Raw genomic sequence first — 20,362 nt, 5'->3', positions numbered from 1 at the left:
TTTTATTTCATAGCTGCTCACGTCGACTTGGTTGTGTATAATGCGGTCCCGGGCTTATTCCGACCGCCTTCGTTAGTGGTTCCGCACCGCGTCGCTGACCACGTTACGTACAGCACTGGCCGACTCCAGCCAACACGCTTTCGATTAACCGCCGTGCATACGCCAGCCGGCTGCAACCACAAGTAAGTGTAAGGTGTAATATAATGTCATGCTCACTGAGCCACCCTAAGACAGTTAACTTTCGGTACTGGCCATCTGCAGAACACTCGTAACCGCGCCCCGCGAGACTGCCGCGACTAATTAATTGTGTTATGTTCTGTAAGCAGCGTATGGTCATGTAACTGTACAAGGGCTCAGACACCGCATAGCGCATTCGCATAGTGTTTGTAGCAGTTCTGCCACCGCGTAGAGTACGCATAGGAAGTACTGCGTACCCATGCGTAACACCGGAGAAGTCCGTTAATTTAATGTTAAAAAACATAACCGGTGTCGTTTACAATTATTTCGAGCCACCCCGTCCTCCACACGGCCGAGCGGACTCAGGGGATTTCAGGGTAGACTTCAAGTTGCGTACCTGGCAAGGCACATGGGGGCAGAGTACCTACGACCCATCATCAACAGCCTAGTGTCTCATTAGCCTGGCACCCCCCCCCCCCCCCGGACAACAGCAGCACCGCGATGCCCGTAGCGCCCGTCAGGTACTTCCTGGGCCCTCTACAGAGGCCGGTAGACGGCAGCCTCTATTCGGCTCGATTAAAACCTCAGCCACATAACCGAATTCATAAAATCTCTGGATGTTTTCGCGGTCGGGACATTGTAATTTTGTAGTCGAAGGCCACATCGCATGTACCCCACCTTGGTCATTGTTGGTTTACTGTGAAACTTTGAATTTTTCCCGCACTTGTTTGCGTACAGGCTGAACATGCAAACCTCTCAACAAATGTTAATTCAACATGGGATTTTAAAATGGGTCAAATAGTGTCCATGCGAAATGCATACATACAGGAGCCCTCTGCCCAAGCATACTCTGTATTCGTTACTCTCCTCATGTACGGAGTAGCCATCACCTCGTACACATACTGTGTTAGTATCAATATGTGTAACTGTTTTAGATATTAATTCTACACAAATAAAAGTCTTGAGATTGGCAGGCTATCTATGGACTTCTGTTCTCATCTTTCATACCATTGCTCGATTCAGTAAACTTCCATGTGACTCGGCCAGACACTGTCGGTCGTTATCTTAATGTAATATTGATGTCGACCCAAGTGTCGACCCAGCTCTCACAGCCCGTTATGCCACGCAAATGCCTACTCTTGCCCTGTGTTGCGTGTGTGACGGTAGTGATGTGCGGCTAGGGCAGGGGAGGGAAGAAAGGTTCGCGCGCCAGGGGAAGTTTAGTGTAAATGCAAAAGAACCGGACGTGACTAATTAATGTAAATATTCTTTAACTTTCTTTACTAAAAATAGTTAATTTTATTATTTGAAGTTGACGTCCCTCGGCTTCTAGTCCCTATTTCCCCGTTTACTTGAAATTCCTGTTGTGCCCATACTGCTCTCGTCGGAGAGGTGTGGGTCCAGGCCAACGTGGCCAAGGATCAGGTAATACGGGACCTGGAGGGAGAGTGAGGTGAGGAAGAATGATAGGCAGATTTTAAGGACCACTCGATGTTAACAGTTCCATGAGCCCCTTTTATTGTAATTCTGAGAGCCTGCCGCGGCCTGGCGGATCCTTCGCGGAACGAGCGTTCTTCCCACGAAGACCCGGACTCCCGAAGACCGTCTCGTGCAATCAACTCGTCTCGAAACGAACTAGAAATCCTCCCACGTAACAAAGTTCCCGATTGAAAGTTGCTTCACAGAGGCGCGTGACACGTGCGCGGTCCTTTACGTAACAGACTCATAATGACGACGAAGGTTCGGCGGTTCGTAACTACGCTTACGCATCCTAGGATGTTCGACTCGTGACGTAACTCGTAACTCGAAAGCTCAACCGTGTGAGCGACACAGCGAAGGAAGCTCAGATGCCGCGACAACCCGTACAGTGGCACTGTCGCCGGACCGCGAGCTCGGAAGACTCGCCTCGCGATCAGGGTGGAGCGGCGTGCACGTCTGCTGCTGAACGAGCCCTGAACAACACTGCCCTTCCCCGCCCGCCAGTGGGCCGTGACCCGCGGGCCACGGGGGAGGGGAGGAGAAATCGGCCGGCGTGGGAGTGCGCCCCCCCCCCTCGCGACTCGGACGGGCGCCAGGCGGCGATTACATATTAGCACTGTGAGACATTTGAGAAAATTACAAGATTATTTACACAATAATTAATACATTACGGTTACTTTATTTACACACTTATTGAGGTTCACGACCATTTGAAAAATACATAAAGCAGAATTATTCGTAACACTAAAGAAGCCCACTGGCGTGCTAGGGCGCACGCGGGTGCGTCCCTGGCCGATGCACTACACTGATGGTTCACTGGGGAAACAGACTCCCTCAGGCCCACGTCGGTGGCCAGGTACGGCCTCTGCATCTGGGAGGGTACGACGACTGTCGTCATATGCCCCCCCCTCTCCCGAGGCCGTCCTGGCCCCCGACGCCGACCTAGACCGGCAGCTGCATCCGAGTCCGGCCACGTGTCGGGTCGTCGGAGTCCGTCACGTCATTCCGTCTGGGCCGGGCAAACTGGGGCAGGAGCTGCATCACGCTGCAGCGTAGTCCACCGCCCCCCCCCCCCACGGCGGCCGCCTGTTGTACGTCTCGGGGCTTGTACTGACCCCCCCCTCGTAGTCCCGGAGGTACTGAGGGGTCGTTGTCTCACGCGTGGACCGGCGCAACGCCGGTCCCCTCCCCGCGTAAGCGGTCATCATCAGCTCCCCGAAAGGCAATTCCAGGACCACCTGTTGGGCCCTGTTGACATCGCCCTCCCCACTGAGGAGCCGGACCGTTACCCCATCTGTCGCCTCCTTACTCACGTCCGTCCTCGTCACCCGCCGTTCCAAGGAGTGGATGCTTTCTCCGTCCACTGCCGTCGTGGCCGCCCCCGTGTGTCGTCGTCCTCGTCAACGTCCCTGCATACCACCCGCTGTGAACTGAGGTGGGCGTGTCCCCGTGGACGTCCCTGATCCATCTCCGGTGGTGCCACCACGGGGTCGCCGAGGTCGGCCAGTACTCCTCCGGTGATGTCATCATTGCCTCCGTCACCAACCACTGGACCGCTGTCATCGTGGTCTTCCTCGTCGTGCGGATCGTCGATCAGTTGGATGTCGTCTCTTTGTACTTTAGTCGTCTGTCCGTCAGCGTGACACACGAGGTACGAGGTGGTCCCCAGTCTGTCAACTACCTCCTGCGGTCCTGACCACTTAGGAGCCAGACTGGCGCAAAAGCCATTCACGGCAGACGACAGGTGGTGACACCTGACAAAAACCTGCTGGCCAGGCTCCAATCGTCCTGGGGGGTGGTGCGTCTGCGGCGTGCGTCGGGCCAGGTAGTCAGCTTGGCGACATCGGGCGCCTTCGCGCAGTTCGTCCGCGGACATGTCGTGCGAGTCAGGGGGTGTGCGCGCTTTCCCGTTCAGACTTCGGCAGCCCAGTACCACCCCTTCCCCGCACTCCGTCAGTCGAGCCTGGGTGTCGGGGTCCCGGAGCTGCGCAGCGTGGACCCGCGTGAGCAGTTCAGTCATAGTTTCTGGTCGCGCGTCAGGCGCAGGGGCAGTGGAGCTTGTCAGCGCATACAACGCACACAGTCGCGGCACCGAATCCTCTAGCCCGCATTCACGCTCAGGGAGGAGCACTTCCTCCCAGCCCTGGTTGTCGCGGAACTCATTCTCACGATCCGGATTCCAGGACAACTCGTCGGCCAGCTGATTTTCACGTCCAGGAATGTGTTCGACCGTGAACGAGAATTCCTGGATCAGCATGGCCCACCGAGTGAACATAGACTTCTGGCCCTGAGCGGAGTCTTGCCAGCAGAGGTATTGGCTGTCGGTTCTCAGCGTGAATGAGCGCCCTCGACGTGGTGACGATACCTCTGCAGGGCCCAGACCACCGCAAGGCACTCCTGCTCATTCACGTGATACCTCTGCTCAGCCTGCCCAAACTTGGCGCTGGCGTACTCGATCACGCGCCTCATGCCCCGGTCATCCATCTAGTACAGTACCGCACCCATCCCCTCCTTACTCGCGTCCATCTGGATGAATATGGGGCGGCTGGGCACCAGGCGTGAGAGCGTGTGACAGTTCCTGAACCGGTGCTTCACCTGTCGCAAGGCCTCGTCCGCGGCGGGAGTCCACCGGAACTTAGTCTTCGACGACAGTAGGTCCGTCATTGGGGCCGTCACCGTGGTGAAGTCGGGGACAAAGGACCGCAGCCAGTTGAGCAGCCCCAGCAGCTTTTGGAGCTGCTTCCTGGTCTTCGGTGCCCCCGTTCCCACGATCAGCTCCAATTGCTCAGGTCGGGGGCGGCACCCCTCCGCCATCACAATGTGTCCCAGGCTCGATCTCAGTGGCCCCAATGTGACATTTCTTTGGGGCACACGTCAGTCTGTGTCTGGCCATACGTTCTAGCACCAGTGCCAGATGGTGCGCGTGCTCCTCCCACGTCCTGGACCAGACGATAACGTCGTCCAGATAGGCACTGGCGAATTCGCCAATGTACCCATCCAGAACACGTACCATCAGGGCCTGGAACGTGGCAGGGGCGTCCATGAGACCAAACTGCATGGCGCAGAACTGGTATCGCCGGCCGTCTGGTGCTGTAAATACCGTCTTAGGGCGGACCTCCAGGCATACCGGCACCTGCCAGTAGCCCGATTTCAAGTCAAGTATCGTGAAGATAGTCGCGTCCCCCAGTCCGGCTAGAGCGTCCGTGATGTTGATCTGCGGGGGCGGGGCGGGAATGGTCAGTTTGTTTACCGCCTTGAAGTTCACGCAAAAGCGTAAACTTCAGTCCTTTATGGTGGCCAGCACCACCCGCGAGTTGTACGGAGAGGTGCTGGGTTCAACCACTCCGTCACGTAACATCTCGTCAATTTGAGTCTGTATGGCCCCCCGTTCTCGGATGCCAAATCCGTATACATACTCAAAGGGGGGGCGGTGCGGTACCATCGGTATCCGGTGCTCAGTTACGTTCGTCTGTCGTAGCCGGTCCGCGGCCGCAAATACCTGTGCCTGGGAGGCGAGGACATTGTTGATGACGTCTACGCACTCCTCGGGGTCACCGTGCTGAAGATCCTCTAGGCAGATGACTGACTGAGGGGGACTGGGGGTAACCTGGTGCACGCCGTACACCGTCCAGCGCCCCCGGGTACCGAAGTGCATCCGCCCAGCTCGTACTTCCACGGTGGCATCGACCTCGTACAGCCACGGGACTCCCAGGATCACCCCCTCGCGGAGCTCGGGGACCACCCAGGCCTCGATGTGGCTAACGTGACCAATGATGTTCAACGTTACCTGAGTGATGCCCCCTGCGGCGTCGACGGCGTCCCTGGTGGCCAGCTGCACCAGCTCCCTCCGCGGGGTCACCACCTCCGCTCTCACCAGGTGGGCCGCGATGTAGGATCGGCTGGCAGCGATGTCCACCAGGGCCAGCATCTCCCGTCCGTTAGCGTGGACCGGAATTCGCAGCAGCTCCTGCTCCTCGGGGCCGACCTGCCCCAGCTGTGCCGCCGTCTGTCCCCCTCGCCGCCGGCCTCCTGGCCGTCCGGGCGTGGGGAACTCGCGGCGAGGTCTGCGGCTCGTCCTGGCGTTGACGTGTTGACGTTACGGTGGTCCACCTTGTCGACGGCAGGTCGAGGCGGCTGGTCCGGCCCCGGAAAAACCTCAGTCGGGGCCGCTGTGGTCTTGGCGGCATCCAGTTGTCCCTGGGGTTGTCCCAGCATGGGAACTACTGGCGGGATGCCTATGCTGACGCTCCGGTTGCCCACCTTGCCGACGGCATGTCGATGAGGCGGCTGGTCCGGCCCTGGTAAAACCGGCTTCAGGGCCGCGGTGGTTGTGACTGCATCCAGCTGTCCCTGAGGTTGTCCCGGCACGAAAACAGCTGACGGGGAGCAGTTCTGTTGTCCCTTGCTTCCCGGCGACGGACACGATGTTGGTGTGATAGGCGCTGGCGGTGGTCAACGAGTCCTGCTGGTTACTGGGTCTGCCGGTGGCTGGCGGGTCTAGGAGCGGCACCCACTTGTCCCTCCGCCCCCGTTCCTGCGTTTCCCGCCTGCGACGTGTTGCCTTCGCGTGCCTCTTCCTACGTGGCTCTGGTGGGGCACAGGCGATGCCAATGGTACGCCTCCGTGCAAAACCGGCATCGCGGCGGACGCTCGTCCCTCTCCCGCGTTCCTGTCCGCTCGTGACGTCCTCCTCCTGCTGCAGCTGTCTATGGGCATCCCTTGGTGCCACCACGGTCTGTTGTCTTCCGCGGTCCCGCGCCGTCGGCGTAGCTCACCATGGCCATGTCATTGTCCGTGACCTCTGTGACAGTTACCCCCCGTGGTCCCGAGCGGGCACGGGGAACCCTCGCGCCCCTTAGTGCCGTCCTCCACTGCGACATGTCGTGCTCAATCATGTGAGCGAGGGCCACGAACTCCTCTGTGTCCCATCCGGCGGCTATTCTCATGAAGGGGCGGAACTCTGGTAGCAATTGTTCGACGATGGTTGGTAACGCAGCACTAACGTCCCTACTTGCCCCAATCGGCGGAACATGCGCAGCTTCTCGTAAATGAACTTTTCCGCACTCTCGTCCTCATCCTGGTACCGGCGATAAAATGTCCGCAGACACATCGCATGCGCCTGATCGTTATCGAACCTAGTCTCGACATGGCGTACAAAATGTCCCCACTCGGTATCAAAACTCCCGGCGATTGACCACCAGTTTCTTGCCTCGTCGCGGAGCTGTCCCGCCACTCGCGATGCCCACTCTGCCAGTCGCACTTCGTATAGTTTTAGGAGGTGCTCGCACTCCCGCAAAAACTCCCGCAAGTCCTCGTTGTCTCTCCCCGCAAACACTGGCAACTCGAACTGCGTATTCATGTACCGCACTACTGGCCCCTCCATGTCCGCGGGCTTGTCACTCTGTTCCCATTTACAGTTGTCGTCTGTGCTGTCCATGCCGTTGGCGGCCCCGGCCGCGCCGTCGCACTCGCACACTACGCTTTTTACGTCCATTTTTGCAGAGTCCCCTTCCTTGTACATGTCTGTTTCGAAACTGATCAGATCGTCTCTCTCTTGCCTCGCCTGCATCCACTCCATCCTATACTCCGGCGCTCCTGATCCGGGACGTAATCGCAGTCTCCCCCAGACATACTGTCCGATCCTTCCCGTCGCGTTATTTTCAGTCGGAGATCCTGCTGCGCTGCCATCTTGAATTTCCGTCGCTCCCACGTTGCGCTATCTCTCGCCGAAACGTCTCGTGTTCACGCTGTTCCCGCGCCGCATTATCTCCTGCCGGCGCGCCGGCCCGACTGCTCGAGTTCGCGCCTCTTCCACGCCGCGCGGCTGTACCTGCTTCTGTCCTGTCTGCGTGCGCTTGCGTGCGCTTGCGTGTACTTGCGTGCACTTGCGTGCACTTGCGTGTGCTTACAGCTACACTAGTTGGGAGCCAAATGACGTCCCTCGGCTTCTGGTCCCTATTTCCCCGTTTACTTTAAATTCCTGTTGTGCCGGTACTGCTCTCGTCGGAGAGGTGTGGGTCCAGGACAACGTGGCCGGGACCGGGGAATACGGGACCTGGTGGGAGAGTGAGGTGAGGAGGAAGAATGATAGTCAGTTTTTAAGGACCACTCGATGTTAACAGTTCCACGATCCCCTTTTATTGTAATTCTGAGAGCCTGCCGCGGCCTGGCGGATCCGTCGCGGAACGAGCGTCCTTCCCACGAAGACCCGGACTCCCGAAGACCGTCTCGAGCAATCAACTCGTCTCGACACGAACTAGAAATCCTCCCACGTAACAAAGTTCCCGATTGAAAGTTGCTTCACAGAGGCGCGTGACACGTGCGCGGTCCTTTACGTAACAGACTCGTAATGACGACGAAGGTTCGGCGGTTCGTAACTACGCTTACGCATCCTAGGATGTTCGACTCGTGACGTAACTCGTAACTCGAAAGCTCAACTGTGTGAGCGACACAGCGAAGGAAGCTCAGCTGCCGCGACAACCCGTACAGTGGCACTGTCGCCGGACCGCGAGCTCGGAAGATGCGCCTCGCGATCAGGGTGGAGCGGCGTGCATGTCTGCCGCTGAACGAGCCCTGAGCAACACTGCCCTTCCCCGCCCGCCAGTGGGCCGTGACCCGCGGGCCACGGGTGAGGGGAGGAGAAATCGGCCGGCTTGGGAGAGCGCCCCCCCTCGCGACGCGGACGGGCGCCAGGCGGCGATTACATATTAGCACTGCGAGACATTTGAGAAAATTACAAGATTATTTACACAATAATTAATACATTACGGTTACATTATTTACACACTTATTGAGGTTCACGACCATTTGAAAAATACATAAAGCAGAATTATTCATAACACTAAAGAAGCCCACTGGCGTGCTAGGGCGCACGCGGGTGCGTCCCTGGCCGATGCACTACACTGATGGTTCACTGGGGAAACAGACTCCCTCAGACCCACGTCGGTGGCCAGGTACGGCCTCTGCATCTGGGAGGGTACGACGACTGTTGTCAAAGTGTTATGTATAAGTTTTACTTGTTCACCGGGTGCCAAGGCTGTGGGTTCCACCTGTTACCAATGAGCGTGTTCCGCGGGCTCTTGAAGAGGGGAGGGGATGCGGGCGCTTTGTCGCGCGAGACAGGGAAGGGGCAGTCGGCGGCTGGGCGCGGGAGTTATCTGACGTGTCTCCGCATCGCTCCAAGACGGTGAGTGGAATGGGCGCGGTGTCTTGCCTAAATTCAGGCCTTGCCGAGGTAAAGGAATTTCACTTCTAACAGTCTTATTGTCATTCAGGCGAGTGTGTCACATCGTCATTCAGTCGCGGTTTGCAGTTTGTCATTCTTCTCGCTTGCGTGTTTCTCTGGAGGTTTACGAGTCACGGATTACTTTTGTGGACTGGATATTCGTCATTGCATGTACAGTGATTTACGGGCCCTCCCGGACACTGTGTTGTCCGGCCAGACAGTCATCTGATTGCGCGAGTCGGCGTGGGGAATGCTCATCACGATCGTGACGTTACGTATTTTTCCAATACAGTATAAGTGCGCGGAACCGAGCTTCGCCCTACAGAAACAGTCACAGGCGGAAACGCGGCAGCCCCCTGTAAAGGGTTCGATTTACCGTATATAAAGAATCTAGAAACTGTCTTCGAGTGTGTCAATTGTTATTCTGGTGTCTAAGTCCCTTGGCCACGCGGCCCGAACCCCCCTCTACCAAACACTGAGTAGCCGGCAAAATAATTTTATTCAGGTGTATTATATTAACATTTGACCTTATTCCATGGCCTTCTTTCCATTGGTCAATGGGCCTCGAACGAGAAGATAGTTAGCAATAAATAGTTCCTGCTAGGTAATCCTACCATGCCCCTCCGCCTATGTGCGCTCCGCCCGGTATATATTTCGGTTGGATAATGCCGGTATTGATCTCAAGAAGAGGCGGCTTCAGCAGTGAGTCATTGAAGACATCGGGTTGTGAGGGACCATAAGCCGTGTTTACCACGTGCGAGTATAGTTCTGGTTGTGGGCGAAAGCCGTTAACCAAAATAAAAAAAAAGGGGGCTAGTCGACCAGACGACGACAATATTATTATTTAAGATGAGCCAGCCTCTAGTTTGCCGATAGCACTGTGTCGTCTGCACGTATTATTTGATTGCTCTGTAATTTATTAGTTGGGGACCCAGGAGATACAAAGTCAATTTATACAAAGTTCTGAATGTTATCCGTTTTTAACAAGCGAAGTGTATGAATACTCAGCCAGTAGGTTATTAGCCTTTTTGATAATCCTTTTACGTGGAGAAGAGCATTAACAACACTGAAAGTGGATTGTTTTAACTTACACGCGGGAAATCGAAAGTATAAGATTTGTGTATAATTGCAAACAGGTCGTATGATCAGGTGTTAACTCAATGTAGGAAGGTTTCTTATTTAATCGTTCAAGATGGAGACGCTTGAACACGTGCAAGGTGGAAGCATGGAAGTTAAGCGCAAAAGGAAACTTGGCTTAACAATTGTAGATTCATTCGATTATTTGAGAAACTCGAATGAATTACAAAGAGTAGATGCAGGAACATTTTTAATTAAAACTTTGTCAGGAAACATTAAGGTAATGCTTGGTGAGGTTATGTAATTTATTTATGTAAGCAAATTTCCAAAGAAAAATTGTATTTTATTCAATATTAGTCTTGATTCGAATTGCCATGAAATCGTGGATGTCATTCATTTTGGTAAGAAGTGACGTTAGGAAGGAACTTCTAAGGTTTTTAAATTTTAGTTTCTAAGGTTTATGTAAGACAAAATTCAATATGTCAGGAATATTTAAAATAAGAGTAAACTATAAGCTGTATCCGAATACAAAGGGATGCTTCCATAGCACACACATCCCTACATCCCTTAGCATATGCTGCCACAATGTAAAGGATTCATTACTAAGCGATGGATAGTATCCAATTATTTTTACTGCTAGCACCACATGATGACTTGTCTACGTACCCATTTTGATTCGCGATATCCACGAATATTCAGTTAGTTAAAGGTAATTTTCTGAATCATAAAAGGAAGTGTTATTGCATGTATCTAATGTAATAATTCCTTTTATGTCAGGTTTCGTGCAGTCATACGTAACGAAACGGGGCTTCATGCTTCCGTACTGCTGAAATAAATCCATTTTAAGGGCTGATGCTTGGGTTTGGATGCACAGTAGGGAATACCGTAATTTTTTGTTTTTAAATTGTTATTTACAGTATATTGCATCACAGTACACATTCTTACATGTGGAAAACCACCGAATCAACAACGCAGTTGAAATACAACATGTATGGCCGCTTCACTGAATAGGCTATCTAATGTGTTCTACAAATTGAAATTTCTCAGGAACCAGTAGGAATTAAGAAGCACTGTTTACAGGAAAATAGAGGAATGTCTTTAGTGTTAAAAAAATGCATTTTCAGAATTTTTTTTATTTTTTTTTAATCAATGAAAAGCCGCAACACGAGAATTTTACTTAGCAGCAATGACAAAATAAAAAATAAGTAGCGTGAATGTTATGGATGTCAGCGATCAAAATAAACATTTTGTAATGAATCACAAAATATTAAAAATACCAATAATGAGCATTAAATACCCCAGTAAGTTTAAGTTCGCCTTACCATTTCAAAATAGAAAATGGTATATGTTTATAAATATGTAATGGTATCAGTTCAAGATTTATAATCCAAAACCCAGGGGTGGCAGTTAATGCTTTTCCTTATGTCTGCTGATGTGCCTCTACCAAGTAGTATATTAGGACACATAGCTAGTTGTAGTTGCTCTATCCCAACAGACCTTATTCAGTGTTGTTTGCTGGTCTTTGGCAGAAGTGGTTGGCCATAATAATAAAGGACAAACAAAGATCGTAAGTGCTGCCTGCTCCAGACGTGCTGCCTGCTCCAGACGTGCTGCCGGAAGTCAGCTGTTAGATATCCTTGCATGAATATTTAATAGTTTGTTCACTACTTGTAGTCTGCCAGCTAAGCAGTTGGAGATTTATAAACCTAAAATTTCCAATTTTTTGATTGTCATATCCTACATGATTTTCAAGATAAAATTAAGGCAAATAATTTTGTAAATGGATGAAAAACAACTTAATGAAATGTCCAGTATGGATAACTTACAATCAGGGTAAAATAAATACTGTGTCCTTGATATTTAAAATGTATGATTGTACATACATTTTCATCTAAAATAATTTTGTTTTGTCTTTTACAGTGTGAGGTAACTTTTTGCATCTTCTCTTTCGCAATGTGAATTAAGTTACAGTTATGGTTAAAACTTCATACCTAATGCTTTTGATACTTCACAAAAGTTGTTGGAAAGTTGGTTGAAACTCTTCGAAATATATACTAGATAGCAAGATGCACCTTCTTGCTGAGAACTGTCAATCTCGTTTTCCCCACCCAATCATTTCATGATTGCTCCAACAGGAGGGCCTAAAGAGTTTTATTCATTTAATTATTTTCTTTTTATGTTTAAAAATCAGCGTATATTAAATGTTGCTCATGTATCTCTTGTAATAAGATGGTAAACCACATTTTAAGTACTTAAAATAAATGTTAATTGTGAAACTTATTTTAAGCTTCTTAAGTACTGAGTGATTTGTAAACCTGTTTAATTCATAAATTATTTAATTTATTAAATAGCTCATTACTGCATAGGAGTGGGTTAATAATTTTTTAGAGTCTAGTATTTGATGTAAACTGAATCATGTTTTATTGCATGCATAAATGTGATTTCTGATGGGTGTCCATGGCAGTTGGCAGTACTGCTCCAATCTCGTATCGTCAGCCATCGTCAATTCTGTAACGGCCCCGGTGGCTACGAGACTTTAAGCGTTCCTTTCGCCAATTGTTTTTTTTTGTCCGTGGTGTTTTGAAAGCGGCGTGTGTCGGCAGAGTGGGGAAGGCGGCGCGGAGTTGGCGTACGTGCTGAAGAGGCTGGTGTACGGGATGGGGTCCATGCGTGAAGCTTCGTGCGCGGGGTTTTTCTCCACGCTGGTGGCCCTTCTGACGGCCGTCCCGTCGATAACCGTCAGCGAGATGCTCAAACTGCTGGAGGGGGAACTGTCCGTGTCCGAAAAGCTTCAGAAGAGCGTGAGTTTGTGTGTTTCGACGTTTTGGCGTGCATGCTGTCAATTCATATTCAGTGCATCATGGGCACAATTCAAAATGTGGCAGAAAACTGCCTGAGCTAACAGTCAATTTTTTTAAATTTTTTTTATTTTCCTTGTCTTATGCCTGCAACAGTTTACAAAAGTTTTTGAGATAGCACGACATATAAATAATACACAACACAATTACAAGCACAAATGACAAATGACTAAAAATTTGGAATAATATTTAAAAATAATAATATTGAATATGTAGTATGGCACTAAAAAATAGAATGCGTAGGTTAAGAAATTAGAGTAATTTTTAATTTGAACAATTAAAGTTATTTCAGTAGAACTTGGTTATGATGATCCCACCTGTAATTCTCTTCTTCTTAAGATACACTAGCTGAAGTACCTGGCATTGCATAGGCTTTTCGCAGGGTGAAGGGGATTTATTTTGTGAAAATGTTTGTAGACGATAGCTTTCTGAAATATATTATACATAGGTTTTTTTCAGGTCATACAAACAAACTGGTTAGATGAAGGTTCATTCTGAATGGCTGACCCATTAACTGCTCATGCACATTGTGTTTGGGTTGAGTCTTGTTGCTATGCTTGTGTGCCAAGTATTTCGGAGTGTTTTTTTTTTTTTTTTTTTTTTTGACATTTGAGGATGGATTACTTCTGTGGTGGTACTTGGGAGTGCATTGTGAAAATCTCCAGTTTGCACAGCATAGATTTCAGGCTGCGTAAACAGTTTTGCCATTGCTTTGAAGAATCCATAACTTCTTGTGAGAGTATGGCAGTGTTGGGAGTAGTACAATAACTTATATTGGTTGTGAAATATAAAATACCTGGGTACATCAAGGGATAGTTGAAGAATTCTGTTTGTTGGTGTTGCTGGAAATATTATATATATATAATTTTTTGGTTGAGAATTGATGTGGGAATATTTGTGGTAGCCTTATGACAGTGTTAAAATGCTTCCTTAATATCCTAAAAATGTTTTTAGCTTAAAGGCCCGTATGTTACTATGGTTTGTGTGACACTCCTCAGTTTAATGTTACATTCAAGTTGCTTAAAAACTAGAAATGCATGTTTTCGCACAAGCTGTTTACGAATGTTTCACAACCCTGTCAGTTTAGCACCTTAAAAATGTTTTGTGCCTGCATTGCAAAGGTGAAACTGGTGATTTTAGATTAATTCTTGGATATTACAGTAGAATCCCGCCAATGAGACGTCCATTCCATTTATACAACCGTTTTTTTTGAGAAACCGTGAAAAATTTAAGCAGAGAAAGTCGAAAATTTGAGTAAAATCGTAAAATCGGCTGAAAAACAAGTCTGTTACACTTTGTTGGGCGCTATGTGTTCACGTTTATCTTAGCGGGAGCTGTACTGTAACCTGGCAGGCATACAAAAGACAGCTAAAAATAGATACCACCCCTCTAGACTGTCCACGCGGCAGTGTCTAGCCGAGCTCGGCGCCTCCACTATCGCACGAAAACCCGTCTCAGCTGTCATGTTATCTTACCCGCCTGGCGGCTTGACGTCATACGTGACGTGACGCTTACCTCTTCCATCCCCTGCCAATTCTTCTAGGCTCATCCCTCCCAGAGCGACAAACATTGTAAAAACAACCCCCCCCCCCCCCCTCCTTTACTACCTAACATTTCAACACATTCCCTCCCTTATTTCAACCTTCTGCTTGAGAAACTGTCAGCATCCTCCTCCCCTCCCACACCACGTGCGACAAAAGCCAGGTTGTATAGTTCATTCTCGGTAAAATAAATATTTTTATGGGCTTATACGACTGTCCTTCGCCGTTAATAAATACTTTATAAGTTTAAGTTATTATGATACAATTTGTTTATTAGTCACACAGCAGTTTCTGCTGAAAAATCACTAATATCTGGAATTTTATTGAATAGAAAAATTTAGCAGGGCCGTAAATATATTTATTTTACTGTATAGTTACTTTTCTATCTGCATTCCAAGGTTTTTTTTTTTTTTTTTTACGCTGCGAAGGGACGAGGAAAAGATAATTGCTTGAGCTGTCAAAATAAACATCACTGACGGTAGGGCGGGAGCGCATCTTGTCGTCTGTCGCTGATTATCTACTCTAAAAACATGTCACTTTCAGGATAGCATTGTTCCTATATCTTTCGTTTATAGCCGAATGTTTTCTACCTGATCCACACAAGTTCCTTCGCCACGTTTTGAACGAAAATAACCAGCCGGCTAGCATAGCTGAACTCGCGTGACACGAATTCATTTAGCGTGAGTATTTTTAGTATTTGGATATTTTTTATTGGGTGAGTTGGGGGGGGGGGGGGGGCTATAAATTGGCCCGAATTCTCTATTGCGACCATTCCTTTTATAAGTCCGTTTTTCCGGGAACCGTGAGGGGTCGCATCAGCGGGATTCTGCTGTATTGTGTAATAACTTACTGTGAAATGAAAAGGTTAAAAGAAATCTATTAATATTCCAGAGTGTCGACAGGCCATAAAAGTCGCAGAAAAAAGTAGGGAAATTGAAAGACTGATAAAAATAGTAGAGAAACAGTCCTAAATAAAAAGCAGTAGTGCTGAAAGTCACAAAACAAAATTTCCAGCAATATGTTGTTACCTTGCATTTGGTTTTTTGGAAGCCTCTTTTCAGTATATAGTCGCACGTTAAATAGAAACAGTTGGCGGCTATCTACTTAAATCATGTGGAAATCATCTATGAAAATATTTTAGCCTTTTTACTCGTATTTTATGTAGAAATTATGTTCATTTTATTTGCATATGTTTAATTTTGTTTGAATATTTATTTAAAAATCACTCTTTGATTAAAAAAAAAACTTGTGAGAGAATATTACTAAAAGGTTCTCAAAGAGTCCTGAAATTGGTTAGCCAGGTACTTGTTGACATTCTGTATTTGCATGAAAGTCTTTGGTAATTCGTGAAGGACTGTTCAAAAACCTCTTAATCTTTATTAATGTAGAACCGTGCGTGATGTCTCTTGTGATGCAGGAGGAAGCGGACATATACTTCGGTCAGATACTGGTGCTGGGCACTCTCATCCGTTCCGGGAGGTTTGTGGACCAGGCCAGCCGCGAGCAGCAGCGACAGATTCTGGCTGCCATGCTGGAGGCTGGGGAGAAGAGGAGTTATCTGCGGCTTGCTGCGTACACTTTCATCTTGGAACTGGTCAAACAGGTATGTGTGTGTGTGTGTGTGTGTGTGTGTGTATGGATGGATTAGTGACGTGCTAAACGACTTTTTCTCAAATCCATACCTCGGAATTAAATTCTGAAATGACTTGTCTTGGAGTCGGAATTATGTAAATTAATAATAGTGTTATGAAGATACTAGAGGTGAGGCAGCGGGGCAGGCCAGACGGCCCTGCGTGCCGGCCAGTGCAGTCAAGGGTCCAAGGGATGTCCCACTTCCCGGACAGGTAGCGCTCTTCCTTCTGGGGTAATCTGATTAGGGGTGACGCCTCTCTCCCTGGCTCTCGAGTGTTCAGCACTTTCCTAGATCCCCCGTGTACGTGAAGTGGCGTAACTAGGATGCGATTATTCGTGGAGCTTTGAGTGTTAAGTTGGGGATTTTGATGAAGTGACACTTTGGAGTGGCTACGGAACGTTCCCAGGTCGGGACTCGGCTGAAATTCAAGATGGAGGCCAGCCTGTGGCGAGTGTGTGAGAGTGACAGAGGCTGGTGGCGACACTGGTGAGAGTGCAAGACTGGTGAATGCTCGGAACGATGAGAGCAGTGAGTGAAGAGGTTGGGTGACTCGTGGGTGAGTGTTAGTGGACGGCGAGCGATGCGCTTTGTGTGCGAAGATTGATTTATGTGGACAGAGTTGTACGGCGGACGAGTAGTGTTACACAAATTCATGTTCCACGAGGCAAAAAGTTCCGGAGGACCACGCGCGCATACACCACCAATTGTCGGCCATCTTGATGCACTGAATCATACACTAGGTTCTTTTGTTGTTTGTTACATCTGACCAGGGTGGCCACACCACAAAAGTTAGAAAACAAAATTTCTTAACATACAATATCAAACATACCGCCCACCGAGACATACATGAGGTCTCCAAACAGATTTATACATGAAGGGCACACACTCCACAACATATTAAAAATTTGTCTAGTTCACAAATGTCTGACACACACCTCTATTCTAATCTGAAGCCAAGCCAGCTACAGACAACACTAATCAGTTCCCCCACATGGATTTATTGAGTTGGAAGTCTGTATAGCTTATGCACAGGGCGAGTAAGTTCTCCCGTCTGTGTGCGAACAGTGGCAACTCTGACGACTCCGTCTTTGCCTGGGTGCACCTTAGTCACTCTGGCCAAGCACCACCCTTGAGGAGGCACACGTTCCTCGCCAATAAGGACAAGGTCACCCACAGTGAGTCCAGGTGTCTGAGTGGTCCACTTCCCTCGAGGCTGCATCTGTTGCAAATATTCTCTATACCAGCGTCTCCAGAACTGGGTAGCGAGCGTGCACACCATCTTCCATCTTCTGGAAAGACACAGCGTCTGGTCGTCCTCATTGGGTTCGGGTATGGCTACAAGTGGAGCTCCAATCAAAAAATGACCTGGAGTCAATGCAGCGATGTCACATGGATCTGACGATAAAGGAGTCAGTGGTCTGGAGTTCAGAACAGCCTCCACTCTGGCACAAAGTGTCATCAACTCTTCAAGAGTGAGGACCTGTTCACCAATAACTCGACGAAGATGGTATTTGGCAGATTTTACTGCAGCCTCCCACAGACCTCCTTGGTGAGGACTTGCAGGTGGAAGAAAATGGAAGACAATGGACTGTGACAATGCAAATTCTTGTAATTCTGTGGATTTCAGAAGATGTTGGAAAATTCGAGTCAGCTGTCTGGATGCTCCCACAAAATTAGTGCCACAATCTGAGTAAAGAGCAGTACATAATCCTCTCCTCGACACGAAACGTGAGAGGGCTGCAATGAAGCTATCGGCAGTCAAATCAGTCACGATTTCGATGTGGACAGCTTTTGTCACAAAACAAATGAAAATGCAAACATATGCCTTTTGAATTGGACAACGGCGCAGTCCATTCAATCGGATTGAAATTGGCCCTGCATAATCTACTCCTGTTTGCTCAAATGGCCGAGTATGAGTAACTCTAGTTGATGGCAGCTCACCCATTAGTGGTAATTGGTTAACAGGTTTGCATCGAAAACACCGAACACATCTGAATATTCTAGAGCGAATCAAACACCTTGCAGACAAAATCCAGAAGTGTTGGGAGATAACAGAGTGAAGAAGTTGGGGTGCAGCATGAAGATACTTTAGGTGGTAATAATCTACAAGAGTTGCAACCACAGGATGGTCTTTAGGTAATAAAATTGGATGTTTGGTACAAAAATCTAGGGTGGAGTTCTTTAATCGACCGCCCACCCTGAGCAAACCATCATCATCCAAAAATGGAGAGAGTCGTTGCAGCCTTGTCGAACACATTCCCTTTTTTCTTAGAGCGTGCACATCAGACTGAAAATGTAGACCTTGGATATTTCGGCAAATAACCTTTGTTGACTGCTGGAGTTCACAGGAGGACAGAGGTCCGTGAGTGCGAGCCTTTTGTCGAGCACATTTGACAAACCGTAACACGTAAGCCATTATCCTTACAAGTTTAGGCCATGCAGGGGGGTTTTGCAGGATTTGCAATTCTACACAAGCCGCTAGCTCTGCGAGTAACGTGACAGTAGAAGACTTTAAATCAGGTAACTCATCTGGAATCAATGGGACACTAGACTGAGGCCAATCATCTGGTGGGCTAGCAAGCCATTGCGGTCCATGCCACCACAGATGATGAGATACAAGCTCATGTGGGAGTATGCCACGACTAGCACAATCAGCCGGATTGTCCTTGGACCTGACATGTCTCCATCGTTGGGGAGGTACCCATTCTTGAATTTGAGCCACTCGATTTGCAACAAATGTCTTTAATAAATAGGGTGGAGTTTTTATCCAAGCTAAAGTGACGCTTGAATCGGACCAGGCCAGGACTGAAAGAATATTTACATACTGGGAAAGAAACTTTAGGCAGTAGTCCAGCAATTTTGCCAACAGATGAGCACCACACAACTCAAGTCTAGGTAGCGACACTTGTTTCAGAGGAGAGACCTTAGACTTGGCCATTATCAGATGGACAGAAACCTTACCCCCCATATCAACTGATTTGACATATACAACAGCTGCATATGCCTTTTCAGAGGCATCTGAGAATCCATGCAGTTCTACAATCGTAGCCCCTGGACATACATAACGGGGCAATTGAAGCTGTTTCACCAAGTAGAGGTTCTCTAGGAATTTGTTCCAAGGGGTCAACACTTGAGAAGGTAAAAGTTCGTCCCAATCCAACCCTTGAACCCAGATCCATTGCATCAGGATTTTCGCCCATATCACCATAGGAGATAACCAACCCAATGGATCATAGATGCGGGCAATCTGCGACAATACAAAACGTTTAGTGGGTTGACCACTAACAATATTCAAATCATATGAAAAGGTGTCATTGGTTGGGTCCCATTTTAGGCCCAGGACGTTTATGACAGATCCTTGGGAGAATTCTAACACCTGAGGGTTTTCACAATGGCTAGGAGGTAGGTCTGCCAAGACCTTAGGTTGGTTACTTGACCATTTCCGGAGCTCAAAACCGCCAGAATGTAAGAGATTGATGAGCTGATCCTTCAACAAGCATGCTTCTTCCACAGTCGTGGTTCCTGTGATAATATCATCAACAAAAATGTGGTGCTTCAAAACATCCGCAGCTAGTGGATACAAGTGGCCATCATCATCTGCTAACTGCTGCAACGTACGAATTGCTAGGAATGGAGATGGTGACAATCCATATGTGACGGTGTTCAATTGATAGACTGAAAGGGGTTCCGACGGATGGTCACGCCACAGGATGAGCTGATAGGGACGATCATTTTCATGTACTAAGATTTGTCTATACATTTGTTTTATGTCACAAGTAAACACAACACAGTAAAGCCTAAAACGGAGAACAACATCAGTGATTTCATTTTGGAGTTTAGGTCCTGGCAGAAGAATGTCATTTAATGCCAAACCATTTGACGTTTTGGCACTGCCATCAAATACAACTCTTAACTTTGTAGTAGAGCTGGAGGTTTTAATTACCCCATGGTGAGGGATATAGCATTCTGAACTTGTGGCAACAGCAACAGTACTGTGAGACGACTCATAACGCTCCATATGACCAGAGTCTACATAATCTTGCATGAAGGTCCTGTACAAATCGTTAAGAGATGAGTGGCCTGCCAGCCTTTTTTCCAACGCGTAAAATCTTTGCTCTGCATGAACACGAGAGTCCCCAAGAATGAGGTGATAGGGGTAATCTAACCTTGTATCTACCCGAGGTTTCACGAGAATGGGTGTTCACAAAATAATTTTCACAATAATCATCATCAGGTGACTTCACATGGGCATGAGGAGGTTCTTCACATTCCCAGAATCTCTTAAGGGTGGAATCAAGAGCTGGTTCCATTCCTACAAACATTGAGATGCAGTCTTGGGCTGAGGTTCCAACGGGATGAGATTCTGGGCATT

The 20,362-nt window shown here is 48.5% G+C and overlaps 1 protein-coding gene across 1 annotated transcript in view; it reads left to right on the top strand.

The window, feature by feature from the left end:
• Positions 1 to 9,938: 9,938 nt before the first annotated feature.
• The window catches only part of LOC134538702 (myb-binding protein 1A), a 96,383-nt gene continuing 85,959 nt past the window's right edge, over positions 9,939 to 20,362 (top strand). The window contains exons 1-3 of the mRNA XM_063380139.1: positions 9,939 to 10,238; positions 12,562 to 12,759; positions 15,775 to 15,960. Coding sequence (XP_063236209.1) covers positions 10,074 to 10,238; positions 12,562 to 12,759; positions 15,775 to 15,960 — 549 coding nt within the window. The 5' untranslated portion in view covers positions 9,939 to 10,073. The remainder of the gene's footprint in view (positions 10,239 to 12,561; positions 12,760 to 15,774; positions 15,961 to 20,362) is intronic.

Source organism: Bacillus rossius, chromosome 14, assembly GCF_032445375.1.
Source record: "Bacillus rossius redtenbacheri isolate Brsri chromosome 14, Brsri_v3, whole genome shotgun sequence".
Taxonomy (NCBI): Eukaryota; Metazoa; Arthropoda; class Insecta; order Phasmatodea; family Bacillidae; genus Bacillus; species Bacillus rossius.
This window is presented reverse-complemented; position numbering and strand designations above follow the sequence as displayed.